General features: G+C 34.9%; 2 protein-coding genes across 2 annotated transcripts; one reads left to right on the plus strand and one right to left on the minus strand.

Moving 5' to 3' along the window:
• The first annotated feature begins 18,399 nt into the window (after window positions 1-18,399).
• LOC127091647 (actin-related protein 2/3 complex subunit 2B) lies at window positions 18,400-20,665 on the plus strand. Its single transcript, XM_051030336.1, has 10 exons — window positions 18,400-18,521; window positions 18,606-18,672; window positions 18,776-18,980; window positions 19,075-19,241; window positions 19,338-19,415; window positions 19,497-19,629; window positions 19,723-19,814; window positions 19,900-19,956; window positions 20,098-20,158; window positions 20,262-20,665. Exons 1-10 carry the CDS (start codon window positions 18,463-18,465, stop codon window positions 20,444-20,446), a joined length of 1,104 nt encoding a protein of 367 aa, XP_050886293.1. The 5' UTR covers window positions 18,400-18,462; the 3' UTR covers window positions 20,447-20,665.
• A 189-nt stretch (window positions 20,666-20,854) lies between these two features.
• On the minus strand, window positions 20,855-21,721 carry LOC127095203 (uncharacterized). The gene has a single exon (XM_051033923.1). The coding sequence runs from the start codon at window positions 21,719-21,721 to the stop codon at window positions 20,855-20,857; it is 867 nt and encodes a 288-aa protein (XP_050889880.1).
• Window positions 21,722-22,137: the final 416 nt, after the last annotated feature.

Raw genomic sequence — 22,137 nt, forward strand, 5'->3', positions numbered from 1 at the left:
ACTCCTTCCACTCTTCCATGCTAGCTGCAGGACTCTGGTGGCTGCATTTGGTATGTCTAACTGCTGTGACTTGGTTTGAAAACTTGTTTTAAAGGATTAGCTTGGTTATGCTGTGACAGGTTTTGGTATTTTAATGTGCCAAGCAATGAACATGGCTGCAAGTTAACTTAGGCTTATTTGTATTTTTGCAGACTGATATGAATGATATGCTAATCCATGGCCATTTCCTGATGAGTTTGTGGCAGCAAATGTGTTGCAGCAGACTAGCATGATGATGATGATATGGTGTTGTTGCAAAGCAGGATGTGATATGAGTTGTGACAGCAGCATTGGCTAAACCATCTGCATCTATGGATTTGTTGCATAGGTGTGAGGTTCTTGTTGCAGCCAAAGGACATGAGAAAAGGACAATGGTTGAACTGTTAGGGGATTCCTTGGTCGATGGTTAGGGGCAAGCCAAAGGCAAATGGTTAATGGTTCAAAAGCTACAAAGTCATGGTGCACCACATGTGTTACTTGCAATGGAAGCTACCAAGAAAACATCAACAAACATGAGGATTGGATGATGTATTGAAGAAGAAGGGTCAGGCCAAGTTGGATGGGCAAGAGCAAGTGAAAGTTGGTTGTGGTCAAAGTTGACCAAAAAGTTAACTGTTGACCAAAGTCAACAAATGGTCAAAAAATGTATTTTCTTTATATTTCTTTGTAAATGGACAATGAATAAGTGGTTAGGGTGGAATTTAAGGTTTTGGGGATTTGGGTTGACTTTAGTCAAAGTTGACCAAAAAGTCAACTGTTGACCAAAGTCAACAGTTGGTCAAAGATGCCAAATTTTGTATTTTCTTGTATGGAATCATATGTAATGACATGAAATGGATTGAAATGGTTTTAAAAAATGATTGAAATTGATTTCCAAATTATCTTGTTTTTGGACTTTTGAAAGATAGCTTGACTAATAATGAACAAAACTATCAATGAGACCATAAGGCTAGGGTTCTGACAAAGTGTCCATGATCTAATGGCATGACCAACAAGTGGCTTGAAACACATGGGTTTGATTGTTCAGATGACCAGGACCAAAGATGTGTCCACAACCAAATGAATAGCACCAATGACTTTGAACTAAGACCAGGGCTCCAAATTAGGTCAGGCAAATTGACAACGAATGCACAATCAAGCCACCAAGTTCCTCTGATTACCATCTCCTGATTAGGGCTTTGGGGACCAAGATGAGGCCTAGGGAAGCTCCAAGAGATCCAGCCTTGAGAAATTAGGGTTTTGAATGCCTTAGGTTGTCTGGTCACAACTTTGTTGAAGTCAAACCTTCACCACCATCATTAGGGTTTCACATGCTATGCTGATGATGTGACCAACCCATGCCTTTTGATCTTGATACCTATGTAAGCCCTAACTTCCTGGGCCCAAGTTTCTTTTGAATTCATGAGGAATGATGCATGTGGATGAGTTATGGATATATGCAAGTCATCTCTTGATCAAGTGATTAGATACATAGGTGAAAAAGGGGAGGGCAAATTTGGGGTACAACAACACTCATCCGTATAAAGAACAATCGAAATGGTTCATGTTGAGTACAATGGATGTGAGGGGTGCTAATACCTTCCCCTTGCATAATTGAATTCCTTACCTTGTTTCTCTTCCCCCTGGGTTTTATCAATATTTTCCCTTTCCTTTGGAATAAATAAAGTTCGTTGGTGACTCTATAATATCTTCGAGCATGTGATACACTCAAGTATTTTTTACAGCACGACAGTAGGAAATAGTAAACCAGGGGGAGGGGGTAGGTTCAAATGCAAAAATAAACAAAGTGTTAAGATAGAATTACGAAAGCGATCAGGTTGTGTATAGAATCCCCTATTTCTCTATTGTTGATGTCTGATGCATTATATGAATGATATTGACACTATAATCCTATGGAGAATTAACAAAACCGCTATAACCAATCCCTTACGATATAGATCACTAATTACTACTAGGAGTTTTCTATCCCTAGTCCACCAGCGTAAGCAGGATTAGGCAATGTAACAAAGTGTTAATTCACTAGACACTACTTGAGGTCTCCTATCCCTATTCAACTAGCATAAGCACAACAATTTCCCTAAGTCCAACACATAGACTAATGATCAATATTCACCATGTGCCCAAAATCATATTAAAATAGTATCTCACATAAAAAGAATTATGAACAAGAAGCAATCAAGTAGAATTATAAGTTAAAATACTCATGCAATATCAAATCAAACACATGTCCCAACATTATTGAAACAGGTTCATCAAACACAACCTACCCTAGAGAGATTTAGCTACTAGTAATTCAAAATACAATACCAAAAAAAATCAAGAAGAATTACATATGAGATCCCTTGAAGGATTGTCCTCCAATGGCTTAAAATGCTCTCAAAAATCCCTCATGGTGCTGTAAAACTCATACTTTATGTGCTAAACTTCGTAACCTTAGAAAAGTGCAGAAAGTCCCCTTAAAATTTTCAACATGTACCTAGGCGCGTCAAAAAACCCAGAAAAAAGGGCCATCGCGCGATGCAGTTGATACATCCCTATCGTGCCCGTGATGTTGCACGTGATTATTCTAGTAGCTGCACACTTTTGCTCCCTTTTCACCTTATTTTTCACTAAGTCCCTATTTCTTCACACTTAGCTATTTTTCCTTATTCTTTGGTCTTTGTTCTTCATTTTTGCTCCTCTTTAACTTGTTTTGATCTATTTCTTCGACTGAATTCAAGCACTGACGAGCTGTCATTAGATACTGACGTATTGAAAGGTAATGATTTGGTATCCAAGATAGGATTGCTAAACAACCAAGTTGTGGTGCCACTCACAAGGCATCTCGCTCTTGGTTGAAATATTCATATGGTTGTGCTAAAATATGAGTTCTTAGATGAATAATACAGGTTAGCGAGAGCAGACGAATTATTCGTCTGAGTGAGTACACATGCTATGAAAGTAGCTATTGTGCAAAGTTTTGTCTATTTATGTAACTCGATATATTTTTTCTCATATTTGATTTGGATAGTCAATTGGGTATGTCGATATAGATAATCACATACCCAAACATTTCAATCACTTTAGATACTTATCGCTAGAGTGAAAATTGGTAATCAAATATATCTCCTTGTGGTTCAATATCTTTTACTACTTCGCATCATCGTGAACTTGAGGCTTACATCATGGGAAAAAATTAAGGTAGTGGGGTTCCTACCTTCTCCACTTGCTTCTTCCACTACTACTCCCATAAGGGAACAATTAGAGGGACTTTTGGGGTGATGTTGGGGATCCCTCTTCCGCTCAATCTTCCCTGACTCCTCTTGGTCAGGGTTAAGTTTCTTCTGCTAAGCCAAACAAAGGACTGGATGGTCAGGTTCCGATTGATATTGATAAGAGATATTGGGACATGCATGCTCTTAATTAGGAGAATCATAGTAAGAGGCTCAAGCCTTCTGACCCTTCCCTTACTAGAATTGTTCTTATTAGACCTGGGGACCCAACTACTTCTTTCAAGTTTATTAGCATTTTTTAGCCTCTGATACCCTGCACTTTGCAAGAGGCTCAGGCTTGTTTTCCTGAATTGGATCTCGCCTTCCTCCAAAATCTCACTGACACCGAAAAATGGAGCTGATTTTGGAGGTTGCATTCCATGTGTTATACAATGCTTTTTTGATGTCTATGATGGATGTGGTTTGAGGTGATGTCCTTACACTAGGTAATTCCTCTAAGGAGAAAAGCCTATGGAAGGGTAAAGTACGACGTAGCCATCCATGACCGATTGCTACATGGCACACCCTCTGCCTTGGTAACCAAAGTGTTTGAGTTGCAGATGTCTTTGGAGACCAAAGATAAGATCATTGAGGAAGCGAAGGCTACTTTGGCTTCTCAAGTGGTTGCAAATGAAAAGGCTTTCAAGAAGGAGAGGAATAAGGAGAGGGGAATTCATGTTGAAAAGATAATGATAATGTAGGAGATGGTCAATTAGGCTATGGACGAGGGTTTCAAATCTGTCTTCGATGATTTTGAGGATGTTGTCGATTATGTGGAGATGTTAAATCTAGGTATTGTGATTCCTTGATCGGAGCTCGATCCGGAGAAAATGGTTCTCGACTTGTAATATTTCATGTTGGTCTAGCTCATATGTTGTTGTTATCCCTTCAAGTTTTGTAACATATTCTCTTTTTGTGGTATTTAATAATATTACCTATTGTAGGATTATATTAAATGACTTGGTTCCCTAGATTTGTCTTTTAGACTTCTTCGTCCTAGCATTGTGCATACTTGACTTGTTTTGCACTTCCTCTTTGTTGGTCTGACCGAGCACATACTGGACTTATGGATTTGTTATAAGTCGGCGTGAATTTTAAGTATTTTTTCATTACCTGTCTCGCATATCAGGAGCTGGTGTAATCCTCACTTGTCCTATTCGTTGGGAGCTAGCGTAACTTTTACTTGTCCCTTTAGTTGGGAGCTAACGTATTCTCGCCCGCCGTGTTCATCAAGAGTTGGCGTAAGTTTTACCCGTCTCTTTAGCCGAGAGCTATTGTTATTCTTCGGGGATAATCCTAGACTAAGAATAGGGTCCCCTTTCATGCCCACGGGTTTGAGCTTAGTTCGAGGTGGACGTCTTTAGGCTCTAGCGTCTACGCCCTTTGAGCGACTATCTCCTAAGGGGGTTGCGCTAGGTGCGACACAATGCGCTTGTTTCTTTGACATTATTCTCAAAATAAATAGGATAACATATATCATTTTAACAAGTTATAACATTAGTCATATCATAAGGCAATAAAGATGATTTGGTATCCAAATGCCTTTCTTAAAGTACTTAGCTTGAATATCGCTCGAGGTCTTGATTTAGAGTTGATCCCTGACCTATAATTTGAGGGACCAAAGTTTATCACGATTTCCTAGAAAGCACCGCGATGAGACACACGACATCCACCCTTCTACCCATTTTATTTTTGATCGGCTCCGACGAGTTTGTTCTTTCGCGTTAAAGAATTATAGGATTGATAGACACCCCACTGGTTCAACCCCTTATGTCAACCCACACTAAGTGGTGTGTTCTTATGCCCCTAAGGATCCTTAGGTGCATCAAACTGTCAAGACCTATATCGTCTCAAGAGTCATGGTTTTGATGACGTCATATCAAGGGTTTCACTAATCCTCTTGTGGCATCATGATCCCTGATTCCTCGTTATGTTCCCACAGATCGTCGAGAGTTTGATTATGGGGATTCTCTTGGTACGGTGGTTTCCCTTGGCGTTGTTGGCAACAAAAAATGGGAAGGATATTTGGGCGAAAGACAGGAAAGAATTATATGTATATGCCATCCCCTCATCTTGGCATTACGTCGTGACGAACTGGATTTTGCATCAGACATGGCATGGTCGTGGAAATTCACGATAATCATAGATCAATTCCCACAGACGATGTAATTTTTCTAGATCACAACCAGAATTATACTTGAATTATGAGGTTGGACTCCTTATGCGATGTTGCAAGTCTTAAGCACAATGGATAACGGAGAGTGGACCTGTAAAGTTTGCGCTCTAAAGCTAAAGCCAACGAATGACTCCAAAATGGGATAAAGTGAAATGTAGAAAGTATGAATGTACCTTTGGTGTTATGCGCGTATAATTATTTATTTTTGGATGGTTTAGATTGTTGGACTTTCCTTAGAGCACTAATGAGTCTCCTTAATGAGCATTCAATCGGCCCGAAACAATTACTAAATAAATGTATTATATATTTATAATATTTTAATTACTTTGAAACTTCAATGGTATGAATTATTCGAATTAAATAAATATTTACTTTTATATTAATGTTTATATTCATTTTTATGTTTGAAAATAAATTTTTTTTTTTTTTAAATTTCATAGTTCAAAGTTGAAAATGGTAATGTCTAAATTACACCTTTAATTTATAACAGCTAAATTAAAAATGATTTCTAATGTTTTTAAGAAAATTTTAGAAAAATCATTTAAAAATACTAAGAGGGATTCATTTTCGTTTAAAGAATAAAAAATTTGTTTATTCATAAATTATCATACTAATTTTAATCACTAAAATATTAAAAGGTTAATATCATTTCCCCCAATTATATAGACGATTTAAGATTTTATCGTTTTAGACCTTATAAAAAAATGATTTGTTTTTTTATTTAACTTTGAAACTTTAAAAGATAGAATAATTCAAAATGTTGCACTCAATGGAAGTTGAATCCATGACCTCTCTCCTCTATAGTACAACTGCGTTAACACAAGGAAAAAATTGTTATTTTGTTAAAGTTTCTGATTTAAATGTATATTACATAATTATGTAAGAAACTGAAATTATTTTAAATTAATAAAATGAAACTATTAAATAATAATAATTTAATAAACTGAATTTATTTACTAATAAATTTAAATTAATAAATTATTAATTTCTATTTAATAATTTCAGTTTATTAAATAATTTTGATTTAAAAATTTCAGTTTATTAACTTAAAATAATTTTAGTTTATTATTAATAATAAAATAAATTTACTAAATTGGAAAAATAATTTCTATTTAATAATTTCAGTTTATCAATTTAAAATAATTTCAATTTAGTATTTACTTATATATTCAAATATATTAGTTTCAATATATATATATATATATATATATATATATATATATATATATATATATATATATTGAAACTAATATATATATATATATATATATATATATATATATATATATATATATATATATATATATATTGTGAGGGAAAAAGTTATTAGTCTTTGTTTTAATTATGTCAAACCTTTTAGTAGCTCATATTGTGAGTGCATTCATTCTTTAACATGCTCAAAGTATCAATTCAATATGTCTCTGCATATAGGAGCATCTCATATATGTCAATATTGCACTTGATCATTGTTGGTACCTTAGGCCCATAAGAGAATGGTTCATATTGACCAAAATACATCTTAAAAACTCATTTTTGACCATTTAAAATCTTTGAGTCGACTCATGCTTTGGAACGGTCGACTCATTCATGCATGTCATTTTCTTTGTAACTCACGGGTCTGAACAGGTCGAGTCTTTCAGTCGACTCATTTTTGGAAAAATAAGATGAGTCGACTCATCTCCTGTTTGAGTCGACTCATAACCTGTTTTAATTGAATTGTGTTGTTGCGGGTCTGAACATGTCGAATCTTTGAGTCAACACATTTATGGAAAAATAAGATGAGTCGACTCATCTCTTGTTTGAGTCGACTCATCTCTTGTTTGAGTCGACTCATAATTTGTTTTATTTGAATTGTGTTGTTCCGGATCTGAACAGGTCGAGTCTTTGAGTCGACTCATTTCTGGAAAAATAAGATGAGTCGATTCATCTCCTGTTTGAGTCGACTCATAACCTGTTTTATTTGAATTGTGGTTTACGGGTCTGAACAGGTCGAGTGTCCAGTGTGAACAGGTCGAGTGGTCGTTGATTTCACTCATTTTTCTGCTGTGTATTTTTGCTATAAAAAATTATTGTGTTTTTCACTTGGTTCATACATCATATATATATACATATATATATATATATATATATATATATATATATATATATATATATATATATATATATATATATATATATATATATATATATATATATATATTCTTGAGTCTCATTTTCATAAAATAACAAGAAAAGTGAAAGATATACACTAAAGTTCTTATTCATCTTCATTCTTCAATGTATGTTTCAACAACTACACATAATATTTTTTGTTGATCATAGTGCATTGTTGTGGTGATAACGTCCAAATAGGATTGTGTATCTTAGTTTGGATAGAGGCTTTGAGTGGTATTTTTTTATAATAAAATCTTAGGATTTTGTCCTCCAATATTTAGGTGTTTTTGCACAAATCTTTACTTCATAGATTCAGCCGAGTGAAAGGTTTGAAGAACGGCAAGTTCATTTGAATGAGTAACGGTAACCGGAGGATTGTGAAGAAATGTTTAGGTTCAAGCATGTCGCGATTGAAATCAGCCGAGCTAGAGTTTTTGAGAACTTGGAGTTCTTGCTATAAGGTAGCTACAACCGGAGGTTTCACGCATATCCAATCGAAATCAGCCGAGCTAGAGTTTTGGAGAACTTGGAGTTCTTGCAATAAGGTAGCTATAATCGAAGGTTTATTCGAAACGTTTGAAGTACTTGGTTCAACTCGAATCAAGGGGAGAGAAGTGAATAGGATCTACAACAACACTTAGGCTTGCTTGGTGGTGATTATTTTTTCTCTTGTATAAACTTTGTAAATTGATAATAAATATCTCAATTCTAGTTTTAGAATTGGGGGCAGACTTATCCTAAGTGAGGACGAAAAGGGAACTGCCTAAACAAATTTGGTGTTGTTCTCTCTTTCTCTAACTCTTTAACTTCTGCATAAATTGAATCTTGTGTGAAACTAATCGGTAACTTCATCTCGCTTAATTGTTGTGCATTAAAGCTGTTTGATAAATTGTTGTATCCACTTTGGTTGTAACTGAGGAAAATTTTGCACTATCAATTCTAGTTAAATTAAGTATTGGTGTAATGTGCACACCAAGTGTTTGCTAAAATTAACTTCACACAAGTTTATCAATATTTTGTTTATTTTCTCATTATTTTAATTCATCATTGGTGGCAGCTATATCAAGAATTTGTGTATTTGATCGATTGATTAAGATTGTTATTGATTAGCTTTATCTTAGTCATTCCATTAGGTTTCACGCATATCCAATCTTTCCAGTAACGGATCGTTTAGACGATCGTGGTCTAGGGAGCTTTTACAACCTTTAAAAATAAATTTAAAAAACACTAATTTTTTTAAATACTGATCTATTCAACCCCCCTTCTAGATCGATACTATCGTCTAACATATATATATATATATATACATTTAAAATGAATTATGTTACTAATTTTATCACTAAAATATTATTTATATATTAGTTTCAATTTAAAATAATACTTATTTATATATTAAAATAATTTTATATAAATTTATAATGTATACAATTAAAATAAATTATCTTAAAGTTAATTAACTTAGAGCTAATATATAGATAAGTATATGTTATTCTAAAATATATATAAGTATTATAGATAAGTTAAATAAGTTTTTAATTTATTAACATTATATTTATCCACATATTATATTGTTATTTATTAAAAATTAAAATTAATTTTTAATAATAAACAAAAACTTTTTTAATTTTTGAAAATATAACCTGAAGGATTTGACATACCAGAAGAAGCCCAAAAGATATGCAAGTTACGAAGATCAATATATGGATTGAAGCAAGCTTCCAGAAGCTAGAATCTTCGTTTTGATGAAACAGTAAAACAATATGGATTCATCAATAATGAAGATGAGCCTTGTATCTAAAAGAAGGTTAGTGGGAGCATGATCGTCTTCTTGGTATTATATGTAGATGACATATTACTCATTGGAAACGATGTCCTTACCCTGCAACAAGTAAAGACTTGGTTGGGGAAATGCTTTTCTATGAATGACCTAGGTGAAGCAGCCTATATATTATGAATCGGGATCTATAGAGATAGATCACAAAAACTGCTTAGCCTAAGTCAGAGTACATACATAGACAAAATGATGAGACACTTTAATATGCATGGTTCCAAGAAAGGATTCATACTTATGCAACATGGTTTGTGTCTATCAAAAACACAATCCCTTTCAACTAAGGAAGAAATGGATCACATGAATAAGATTCCATATGCATCTGCAATAGGATCTATCATGTATGTCATGTTATGTACTCAACCAAATGTCTCGTATGCTTTAAGTGCAACGAGTAGGTATCAATCTGATCCCGGTGATGCTCATTGGGTAGCTGTCAAGAATACCCTTAAGTATTTGAGAAGGACTAAGGACCCATTCTTGATATATGGAGGTCAGGAAGAGCTTGTTGTAATTGGATACACCGATGCTAGCTTCCAGACAGATAAGGATGACTTTAGATCGCAATCTGGTTATGTGTTCTGCTTAAACGGTGGCGTTGTGAGCTGGAAAAGTTCAAAGCAAGATACAGTTGTTGATTCTACAACCGAGGTCGAGTATATTGCTGCCTCAAGTGCAACAAAGGAAGTTGTTGGATCAAAAAGTTCATTAGTGAACTTGGCATAATTCCTAGCATTATGGATCTCATTGATCTCTATTGTGATAACAATGGTGCTATCGCACAAGCTAAGGAGCCTAGATCTCACCAACGATCCAAACACAGATTTAGGCGTTATTGTCGTGGCGCGAAAAATACCCAAGCATAGGGAACGCTCGAAATATAAATAAAACAGAGTCGTCACCGAACTTTATTTATTCCCAAAGAGAGAAAGGGGAAATATCGATAAAACCCACAAAAATAAAAAAGAAATGATCGTCGCAACCAAATCGGGTTCAGGAGTCGGTTATGCAAGGGGAAGGTATTAGCACCCCTCACATCCATCGTACTCGATGGGACCCATTTAGCTAGTTTCGTGTTAAAGTGTTAGCGTGATATCGTTTGTGATCTTCTACTTATCGGGTGAGGAAAGAGAAAGAAAGAAAGGAAAAACTTAGGATTTTTAATATTAATGTGCCTGACAAGATTTCGCAATCCTGCTCCTACGTATCTCCAGGTGCTATGAAGAACTCAAGGCATACGTAGTTCTACTCAAAGAGAACTACTGGGTGGATTACTTTTAAAGAGAGTGATGCTTGGAACATATTTGAGTGATTAAACCTTTACTTGCTGCTCGCTCTTGGAGGCTGAAGTCTTTGTTTGTTTCGCATCAAAATGGATATTGCATACTCTTTTCTGAAAATGTTTTCGGAGTCGCACAAGGGCGGAAAATAAGTTTGATGAGTTTGAGTATATTTTAAGCGGAGACAAGCATCTAAGCAGGGAGCTCTACTGCAGTACTCAGATGCTCGAAAAGGAAGAGGCCTAAGCCCAATCACTCTCTTTTCATCCAAAAGTTTGCTATGAAAATGTGTGGCAAATTAGGTCAAAGTTCATTAACGGAAGATGATTAATCAGACAGAGAGCTCTACAGCAGTGTCCAAATAATCGGGAAAGAGAAGGTCGATACCCAATCAATCTTTTTCTTCTATAAGAGAAATGACCTAATTCTGGTAATTACTGTATGTTAATATGGAAGACGAATGTTTGAACATTAAGCTCTACAACAGTATCCTAACATTCGAAACAGAGAAAGTCTAAACTTAATCAGTTTCTTCCATTTTTATTGTGAAAAGCTTTTAAAAACAGCGGGACAACTTGAAATTGGATCAAGCATCTGAAGTTGACTTTATGAAAATAGTTTGGATGTAGCGGGGGCAATAGTTTCAAAATGGTATGAAGCCGAAGTGATTATGAAATCAAATGTGAATTAAGTCGATCAATATTTAATTAACAAAATCAATTGATTAAAAAATAATTTAATCACCTAATTAAGCTTAATCAAAATTATTTGATTAAAAATTTGATATAATCAAATAATCAAGTTAACTAAAATTGGTTAATAAAATATATAATTAATCAAAACTTTAATTAATTAATTAATTTGAATTAAAAAATATAAACGAAAATATTTAGTGCAAGATGATCGGAGAGAAATATGCTCAAAGCCGGTTTGTGCATAATGACAACAAGTAATGTCATATGCAAGATCATAACACAGCGAAATATCATATTAATATGTCAAAATTTTAGCGGCATAACAACATGAAATTGCCGTATCCACGGATCACAAGTTCGATTCACACAACACCAGCTCGACAATAAGCAAACAGAAACAACAACAAAACTTATTCTTAATATCCAAAATTAGTTTAAAAATCAATTAAACAAGAAAAACAAGTAAATAAAATGATACTTTGTACATGAGTTAGCCTACTGAACACTTTATTTTTTTTACTCATGATTTTAACTTATGTATTATAAAGAAATGGAAAGCAAAACAATCAAAAGTAAATAAGATACAAAAGTGGTACAACCTCCCCCCACATTCTATTCTTTTTGTTCTTCCTGAAATTAATTTGCAACTAATTGCTTCATGAAGTATTTGGTTCGAACATTATGGCTTATAAATCATTATATTGAGAGCTAAACATACCGTGCATAACTTAACCACAACAACCATATAATTATTATTAGAACAAAAACAAACAAACGGTAACCTTAATATCTCACCACAACATAAATTCAAAATGCCCAATATTCATGAAATAATAATAACATGCAATATCAAACAAACCGGAAATTAAGTAGCCTGGGTTATGCTAAACTTTTAGATAATCCAGCTTCATTGCATCCAGGGATTCATTGCATGAACTTAAAATAACATTTTTAGAGAAGAGAAGAAAACAAAAGAAAAATTCAATGAAATTGAAACAAAAAAATAAGTGTAGCAGGAACAACGAAGTCGAAACGAACAAGGCAACACGAATAAACTACATATACACTAGATTCGACACAAACCGACAACCAAAATGTAACTACTAAATAAGCAACATGATCAATTCAGCACCAATAGAAGAAAATTAAAGAAATTTTAAAAATAACATGCAATCGAAGAAATAGAAACAACAACATAACATAATCCAAACCGAACTATAAATGAAAACCAAACGGATTTCGAAACGACAAGTGAAACCAACCGAGTCTATGATCCTTGTTGCGGTTCAAATGCGATTGTTGTTGTGATGTTGATTTCAGGTGAGTAGTTTAAAAGCTTCGGCGAGATTTGCGTGAGTTCATGGTGGTAGTGGTACGAAGGTCTGATGTCGTTTCTGAGTGTGATTCTCGCAGGTGTTGTTATTGATTCTTGGAACTTTATTGTTATTATATCACGGTGAAGGGTGATGGACGGAATATAAGATCTATAAGTTGAATGGAAAATGATGGAAGACGGTTGTTTATGGTGGTGCGGATGCCATGGTTGGTGGAAGAAGATGAGCAGTGGTGTGGAAGGTTGTTAAGGGCGTTGGAGCAGTGAGGAAAAAATTTCGGTTTGTGGTAGCTTTTTTTTATTATGAAGTAGTTGTGGTGGTTTTATAGACGGTGAATAAAAAAGAGAAGAAATGAGTGAGGGAGAGAAAAGTTGAAGATATTGAAAACAAAACCAATCCCCTTTCTGAGTTTTTTACCGTCTATTTTATTTCCAAATGAAAAGTTGGAGCCTCTGTGAAACGGCGCCTGCGTACGGGTAGCAATCATCAGAAAAATTTAATTAATTATTTTTATTTTTTCTTTGCCAGCTGCCACGAAAAATGGGGGGAGATTTCCCACCCTTTTGCCTTTTTTAATTTTTACGTAATTCAAACATTCATTTATCATTCAAATTTAAAATAAAATAAAATTTCTACTAATTAAATAAATAAATAAACAAAACAACCCAACCTAACATTGAACTAACATCATAGATAATTCAAAATAAATTTGGCGATCATTTTAATAAAAATAAAAAATAAAAAATAAAAATAGATGAGAAATGAAAAAAAAATTATGCGTAAAAAAACAAACTCCCCAAAAAAATAAATAAACTGAATGCGTCAACAAGATCGGTCTGAAATTAACTTCTCGGAAACATATAAATTTTGATCAAATTTTGAAATAAAAATCGACCGGTTAAAAAGCTCAAGCTATTGAAAATGCGACTAAAAAGTAGTCAAAAAATTAAAAGGAGCACGCCAGATTAAACTACGCAGATCATAGATTAATAAAATTGACGTTTGCAATCTCAGTTTTGAAATTTTTCGCCCGCTAACTCGACGCACAGTTGAGAAACAGTGCGACCAGTTTGTCTGTAGACCCGAAAAATTATTCCAAACGATATTTCAAGTACTATGCGAAACAAAAATATATGTTGTGACAAGTATAAAATACAAATGTCCGGTGAATGCACTGATTCACTGATTTAATAAATACGAACAGACAAACAGACACAAAATGAATCAACATTGGACCATTTACTTCTCATTCTTAAGCACAAACAAAACCCTATATATATTTAGACAATGATAACACTCTTGATTATCACCTTTTGAACCTCTGAGACAAGATGTGATTGAATGAATGATGCACTGAGATCGAGAAATCAAGTCTTTCGATTTCTTAATCAATGTATGATGAATGAATGTTTTTAAGATAAGATAAAATGCCAGAACTTTTGACTTTTCATCCAAAATCTTGATAAATTCTTTTTAACTGATGAAATGCATGACAAAATGGATCGATTCATGTTATGCTTATGCGAGTGAAAAAACTTAGGGGAAAATTTAGGGTATGACAGTTATCACCTCATTCGAGAAATAATAGATAGAGGAGATGTAAAAATATGCAGAGTACCTACACTTGATAATATTGTTGGCCCACTGACAAATTCTCTTGTGCAACAGAAGCATGATGGTCATACTAGATCTATGGGTATTAGGAGTATGCCTGATTGACTCTAGTGCTAGTGAGAGATTGTTGGTGTAAGCCCTAGAGGCCAATACTTTTGGTACTTGTATCGAATTATTTATTAATAATAAAAAGTTTTTTCTTTATTATGTTTGTCTAACAAAGCCCCTAGAATAGTTAGTCCGTTTAATGTATCAAGTGTTAAACATAAGGACATTATTCTTAAAGTATCTGTACTCGAGCTTTGTTGTGAAGTTGGATAACATTAAAGCATTAAGACTATTATGTATATGGACTGATGATCACATCTCATGGATCATGGAAAAGGAGGTTATCAAGTCTTAAACATATGTATGAATATTATGAGTAATATTTATACTGGATTGACCCACTATGAGAATACTACATAGAATGTTATGCAAAGTGTCATAAGTTATTCTCATGGTGATAGTGGTGTATACCACCCTTCGACCTGAAACCACTATGGACCCTAGATGTAGAGCCGAGTGCTTTATTGTTGATCAAACATTGTCCGTAACTGGATGACCATAAAGACAATTGATGGATACTCCACAAAGCATGCTGAGAGACATGAGTGACCTAGATGGAATTTGTCCATCCCGCGTAACAGGATAAATGTCTAATAGCCCAATATTGAACAGGACAAGGATGACACGATCTATGCCTTGTGTTCAATATAGACATAAGGGCAAAAAGGGTAATTATACACACAAGTATTATCACAAAAAGGGATTTGTCAGATCACATGACATTTTCGTGTCTTTGGTAGCAGTGATGTGTTGCTAGATACCGCTCACTGTTTATTATGTTAAATACGTGATTTAATATAATTGTCAATGTCGCGAAAACCTACAGCCTACAAGGTCACATACAAAAGCACGAATTGATGAGAGATAGAGTAAATAAGGAACACTGTAAGGTACGATACACTTAAGTGAATTATAGAACATCATAAGGTACAGTGCATTTAAGTAGAATACGAAATGTGGTAAGGTACCACGCACTTAAGTGATTTTCGGTATACCATAAGATATGAGCCACATACACTTAAGTGGGTTTTTTAGCTTGTAGCCTACACAAGTGGTTCTATAAATAGAACCATTGTGTAGAAGCATTTCACTTGATGAAATTTTGTTTCATTCTCTCGCTCTCTCTCACTCAAAGCCTTCATTCATAGCAGCTAGCACTGAGACTGAAGGAATCTATTCGTGTGGAATGAGTAGAGGCGTTGTCACCATTCAACGCTCATGATCACTCCTTAGATCTGCATCAAAGGTTTCAATCGCCACAAGAGGTAACAGTTTCTATCACTGATCATGCCCATTCATAAGGATCACTATAGGAAAAAATTTAATTTCCGATGCGTTTTGGATCGTAATTTTCCTTCATCTTCATCTAGCTTAGTTTATAACATGGTATCAGTTTAAGTCACCGATCTAGGTTCTGCGATGATGGAACCACCATCGTCATCGATGCCAACACTGTCACCTTCCGCTCAGACCTCTGATACGACTGTGCTGGCGGTGTCGAAATCCTCAGATGATTCGAATCGCTTTCAATTTTAGGTCAAGATCAACACAAACTTGATGAGAATAACTTTCACTTGTGGCGTCAACAAACTGAGTCGTACATTAACGCACACAACCTCATAGAGTTCGTTGTATGCTCACTCATTCTGTCTCAGTTTGATAATGATGAAGCTCGTGCTTCTGGTGTAGTTAATCTCGACTACACTCGGTGGTTGCAAAAATATTAGATGTTGTTTTCGTGGCTGCAATCGACGTTGTCGAGCGAAATACTCTCACGAGTCCTTGGCTGCACTCATGCTCATCAGCTATGGGATCAATTGTTCAACTACTTTCAGAAGAAAAAAAACTCGTGCCAGAGCAAGACATCTTCGTGTTGAGCTTCATGCCCTAACACATGATAATTCCATTATGCAGAAGTATTTGCTCAAAATTGACAATATCGTTGATGCACTTGCATCAATTGGCGATCAAATCCTGGTTTGCATCACATTGATATTATTTTGGAAGGTTTACCTTATGAATTTGCACTTGTCGTCTCAGTTGTTGAGAGCAAGTTTGGTTTGATGGATCTTGATGAAGTGGAGATTCTCCTTCTTGCGCATGAATTTAGTTTCACCAAGTTTAAGAAGCAATCCCCTACTGATCTGGTGTCTCTCAATCTCACACATGTTGGTTCCACAGGTTCCAACATTGAGGACAACAATTCCTCTACACCCGGTCCCAGTCCTCTGGTGGTTGAACAACATTCTGATACTGACTTTCACCAGTTTCGTGGTGGCAGAATTTCAAGAGGTGGTCGTCCAGGTCGTGGTCGAGGTGGTAGGTCTTCCACTGTGCAGTGTCAGGTCTAATCAAAAGTAGGTCTCTCAACTCTCAATTGCTGGGACATGTTTAATCAACATTTTCAACGTACTTCCAATTTTGGATCTACTTACCTCAATCAACCACAAAATGCTTATTCAAATACCTTTGCTATGCAGACTACAAATGTGTGGACCAAACCTCATTCAACCAACAAAACCCTTCCACCACTGAATGTGCCTAGTGCCTTTGTGGCCAACTTTCATCAACCTGCTTCTCCAAGTCCATCTTGGTATCCAGACTCTAGGGCCTTCTATCATGTCACAAATGATTCGAGGAATTTGCAATAGGTGACACCATTTGAAGGTTCTGATTAAATCTTCATTGGCTATGGTCAAGGTTTTCAACTCAACTCAACTGGTTCTAGCACCTTTTCATCCACAACTCACCCTCACACATCTCTCACTTTGAATAATATTTTACATATTCTATCTATTACTAAAAATCAAATCAGTGTTAGTCAAAATTTTATCGTGACAATGGAGTCTACTTTTTATTTACCTCTGACAAGTGTCTTGTCAAATCTCAGGTTTCCCATGAGGTGTTACTTGATGGTGCCATTGGAACTAATGGGTTATATGAGTTTCCCTCTATCAACCTGCCAAGCTTTAGTCCCAAGGCTACTACTAGTACTGTTTGTTCTAATTCAGTGTTTCCTAGTGTTAATTCTACCTTTGTTAGAGCTAGTCCTACAACTATGTGGCATCTCAGGTTAGGACACCCCAATATGCATGCCCTCAAACTTGTATTACATAATTGTAACATTTCATTCAATAATAAAGATTGTGTTTCATTTTGCTCAGCTTACTGTATGGGAAAGTGTCATAATATTTCATCCTCACCATCACACACCACACACTCCAAGCCATTGGAATTAATTTATGGTGACCTATAGGGACCTTCCCCTAATGCATCTACCTTAGGCTTCAAGAACTATATGTCTTTTGTTGATGCTTACACTAAATTCACCTAGATTTACTTTCTTAAAAACAAGTTTGATGCCTTATCTACCTTCAAACAATTTAAGACCGAGGTTGAATTACAATATGGTTTGCCTATTAAAGCTTTTTATGTCTGGCTGAGGTGGGGAATTTATACCCTTCAACAAATATATGTCTGAGTTAGTTATTCTACATAGTCATTTGCCCTTATACACATAATCAAAATGGTGTGATAGAAAGAAAACATAAACACGTAGTGGACACAGGTCTCACTTTCTTCAGTCAAGCTTCCCTGCCTCTCACTTATTGAGATTTTGCTTTATCTACTAGTGTTTATCTCATCAATATATATATATATATATATATATATATATATATATATATATATATATATATATATATATATATATATATATATATGAATGTCAAAAATAAATATGGAGTGAAATAGAAGGGAAAGTGACAAAGAAATGAAAAGGATTTAACGTTGAGTGGAAGAGGGTGGCTATTTGCTTCAAAGGTTACCAAACATGATTATGATTACATTTCACTCAAAAACTTCATCATCAAATAAAAGTTGAAATATTCTCAGATTTTTTATATACAGTTCACATTATAAAAATCAACTATGCATTCAAACAATTTGAGAAGAGAAAGAAGATTCATAGGTTTATCAGAATGGCATGCATGGATAGAGTATCTCCTGCTCTCAAACAAATACTGCTCAAGCTGTATCTGTAAGAAAATTTATATTACATAATCTTCAATGGTTAATGCTCATTTAGAAAATGATGTTGAAGTGCTTATTCATCACTTTACAGTGCTGACAAGTCCATTGAGATTGATCATCACTTATACGAATTTGGATCGATCGAATACCATATTCAGGTGAAACTCACTAACTGCATATGTTTGAATTGTCGACGAGTTCGACAAAATCAATAAAATCGAATTTCCAATAAGAATTGATTATTTCTCTGTTACTTTACAGTCTCAAGCCTCTAATCCTCTACTAGCCTACTTATCAATATCAATACCTCCACTTTGCCATGGAATCCTGCCAAATAATCTTTCACCATACACCATCGAAATGGTAAAGGGAATTTGTCCTAATGTAGTGGAGATCGAAGAACCTGCTAGAGACGGATTTCAGCTTACTTTGAAGCTTAACCTATATCAGATTCCAAGAAATAAAGGTTTGTTTCCCGTAATTTATTCGCTAATGTATGATTTTCACATTCTTAACTTAGATTTTAACCGGTCTGGCATTCTGCATGATTCTTGTCGCAGACTATGTCAAGGTCATTGGGGATATTTCCTCGGTTCAATCGGTTATTCTGAGTTCACAGCTGAAAGAAATATTGTGGAATGTGAATTCTGATGATGCGTCTCCGGGAATGTACAAACCCATCAAACTAGTTTATCATCCGAGAGAACCCTTCTTTGTCATCAGGCAGGTAATTCTTACGTAACCAAATCTTCGAACTTTTCATGAAGAATGCCATAGAAGAAAGCTAAGAACACTAAGGTCGTATAATTCATGCCTCATACAGCCACAGAGAATCATAGCAGTATTCCCGATTCGTTTCAGAGAAAAATCAGACATCGTTATTGCAACAACTTTCTTTCAGGTTTGCAGCTTAATAAAAAGCAAGTAATTTATTTTAAACTCGGCGTGCTTTCAACTCAATCGTTTTAACTATCTACGACAGGAGCTTATGGATGTTGGAAACTCAGATAAATGGACAAAGACACCCCCTTGCACCTGGTCAGCCATTCCTCCACCAGAGTTGAGAGGAGAAGCTTTCGAGGATTTGAGTACCAATGGAGGGTTTTTCTCTTTCGGTATACTATTTTCTTCCAACAATAAAAGAACTACTTCCCTACAAGCCATAAATTGATTACACTATCATAGTTTTGATCTTTGGTTTTTTATAGATATCTCTTCTCGGCATGTTGAAGGCAAGAGGCTAGACAAAACTGTCTGGAATCTATTAAACTTTAATACCTATGTTAGAAACCATGTAAAGGTAACGATGACGATAAAATATTGTTTCATAACGACTATTTCCAGTTGAAAATTTAAGATATCTTTGACTAACATCTGTTCTGCAGAGCACGAAAGGTTTCATTCACAGAAGGATGAGGAAACGTATGGAAAATTTGGTTCAGGTACACAAGCACCTGAATTGAACCATAAGTTGATTGTTTGAACATATATTTCTGTAAAAGCAGCATTGAAATTTTATAGGCAATCACTATAAATAGCTAAAACATGTTTGATAAATGCTAATCCTTTCATCTTACTCGCAGGTTCTGCACGGAACAAACTCAGAAGAAAACGAACAAGCCAAACAAGTAAAACAACGTCAAGGTCTGCTTTCTGCTAAACACATTTAAGTACTGATAACAAAACTTACAAATTAAGGAAACAGATAATAAAACTTGTTTATTTACGATTTCTATTCAACATGCAGGATTTAGGTATACAACAAAACTAGTAAGATCATCGAAACACACCATGAAACAAAGATGGCGCACATTGGGAAGAAAAATCAAGAGATTTCATTTCCGACTTAAAATTCATGGATTTACACGATTTCGTCAACGTTGGTTGAGGTTCCCGAAATTTTCTTCCACAAAATATACAAAACTGGAGTAGATATTTTCGCATTTATTACTTCTTATGCAATACATGGACTCCAACTACGCGAGAAGATGCTCAGTGCACTATTTGATAGAGTGTGATGTATAGTTATAAACTTTATCCGATTTTAAACTACTGGATTGTAACAAAAAGAGAGTACATTCATATCTCTAGACAATTTCTGATTCTGTAAGTTTTCTCCAAATGCTATAACTTTCACTGATTGTAAGTAAACATATATATTGTTCAAAACATCTTGACATGATGAAACATTGCTACAAAATCGAGTAAACAACAAACCAGAGAAAAGTCGGTAAGAACCTCCTAACCTGAAATTTCAAAAAACACTAATGATTCTTCACATTGCAATTTGCAACCTTTCCTTCAATGTTATCATAAAAACAAACTCATTCCTATTTCACTTCACCCCATCTCGAGATCACACATCCTCCCACTTGTGGATTCAAGCTCAGACAGCAACGGTCCCTTCACCTCGCCGCATCTCAAATTCCTCTTACTCGCCAACACTCCAAACAATCCAAACCCCAAAATTAACACCACAATAGCATGCAAAATGAACAACAGCTCCATCATAGCAGCACCTCTCAAACTATCCTCATCAAGATCACACAGAATATCCACATTCTCCATCTGAGGTGTCAAACTCATAATCGAAATCTTTTGACACCCTTTTAACCCAAAAGTATTTGTATACAAAGAAAACCCAATTTGCAACAACCAAGTCCCCTTGAAAACCAATCCAGAAGACAACAAAAACTCAGCAAAAAAAGCAGTTGGCTTAACTGCCAGATAGAAGCATGTAAAAGCACATACAAGAGTCAATCCACCTAACAATCCATATACAACACCAGCAACACCAGAAATCCCTTTATCCATTACAGAATACTCCATCAGAAAAACAACACCACCAAAAAGAAAAACAAAACTTTCAGTAACAGAGAATGAGTTAACATATTCAATCAAAATGATCAATATGATCAAGACCCAGAAAGCTAAAACAGCGAATGATTGCTGGAAGAATGAGAATCTGTAAGTGGGGTGGTGAGAAAACGAGAGAAAGAGAAAAAATTCGGAGAAAGATGCTAAAGGTAAAGCTATGAGAAGAAGATAGAGATCAAGATTTTTCCATTTTGGGTCGGAGAAATACCAGAGCTTAGATCGGAAGTGAGATGGATTTTGAAGATAGAAAGAGGAAGAAGAGAGTAAGCGATGAATGCCAATGGGAAAGAATAGGACAAAACCAGAGAAGTTGGTGACTAATGATGCCATTTTCTGAGGTTGTTCTGTTGTTGTTGATGATGTTGTTTTATTTCATTTCATGTCTCTCTTTTGGTTCTTTGGCTGGGGAATTTGTCAAAAGGGAGAAGAATTGGTCTTTGTTTAATTTTTTCCACTCCAAAATGTAGTTGTGTGAAATTGTACTCTTCATCAAAATAAATTTACAAGTTGAGCCACATGTCCCCTAATATTAATATTATTGCGTAAATATTCAACTCTTCCTGCAATAATTTGGTTTCAAATAGATTGACTCAGGTCATACTATTTTTGTGAAACTTCAAAATATAGGTAAACAAGAGATATTTTTATTATATAGACCACAAATGAAGAGGTCTAAGGTGATTTGATAAAAATTCAGCAGCAACAACTCCCTTGTCCTAAGACAAAGATTTAAAATATATATATAT

The sequence above is a fragment of the Lathyrus oleraceus genome, chromosome 6 (genome assembly GCF_024323335.1).
Source record: "Lathyrus oleraceus cultivar Zhongwan6 chromosome 6, CAAS_Psat_ZW6_1.0, whole genome shotgun sequence".
Taxonomy (NCBI): domain Eukaryota; kingdom Viridiplantae; phylum Streptophyta; class Magnoliopsida; order Fabales; family Fabaceae; genus Lathyrus; species Lathyrus oleraceus.

Bases quoted from the DNA above. Each gene is read 5' to 3' on its own strand.
- LOC127091647 (XM_051030336.1), top strand. From the start codon at position 18,463: ATGGCATGCATGGATAGAGTATCTCCTGCTCTCAAACAAATACTGCTC. The intron at 19,630-19,722 runs GTATACTATTTT...GGTTTTTTATAG, and splicing joins TGGAGGGTTTTTCTCTTTCG to ATATCTCTTCTCGGCATGTT. The intron at 19,957-20,097 runs GTACACAAGCAC...TCTTACTCGCAG, and splicing joins GTATGGAAAATTTGGTTCAG to GTTCTGCACGGAACAAACTC.
- LOC127095203 (XM_051033923.1), bottom strand. From the start codon at position 21,721: ATGGCATCATTAGTCACCAACTTCTCTGGTTTTGTCCTATTCTTTCCC.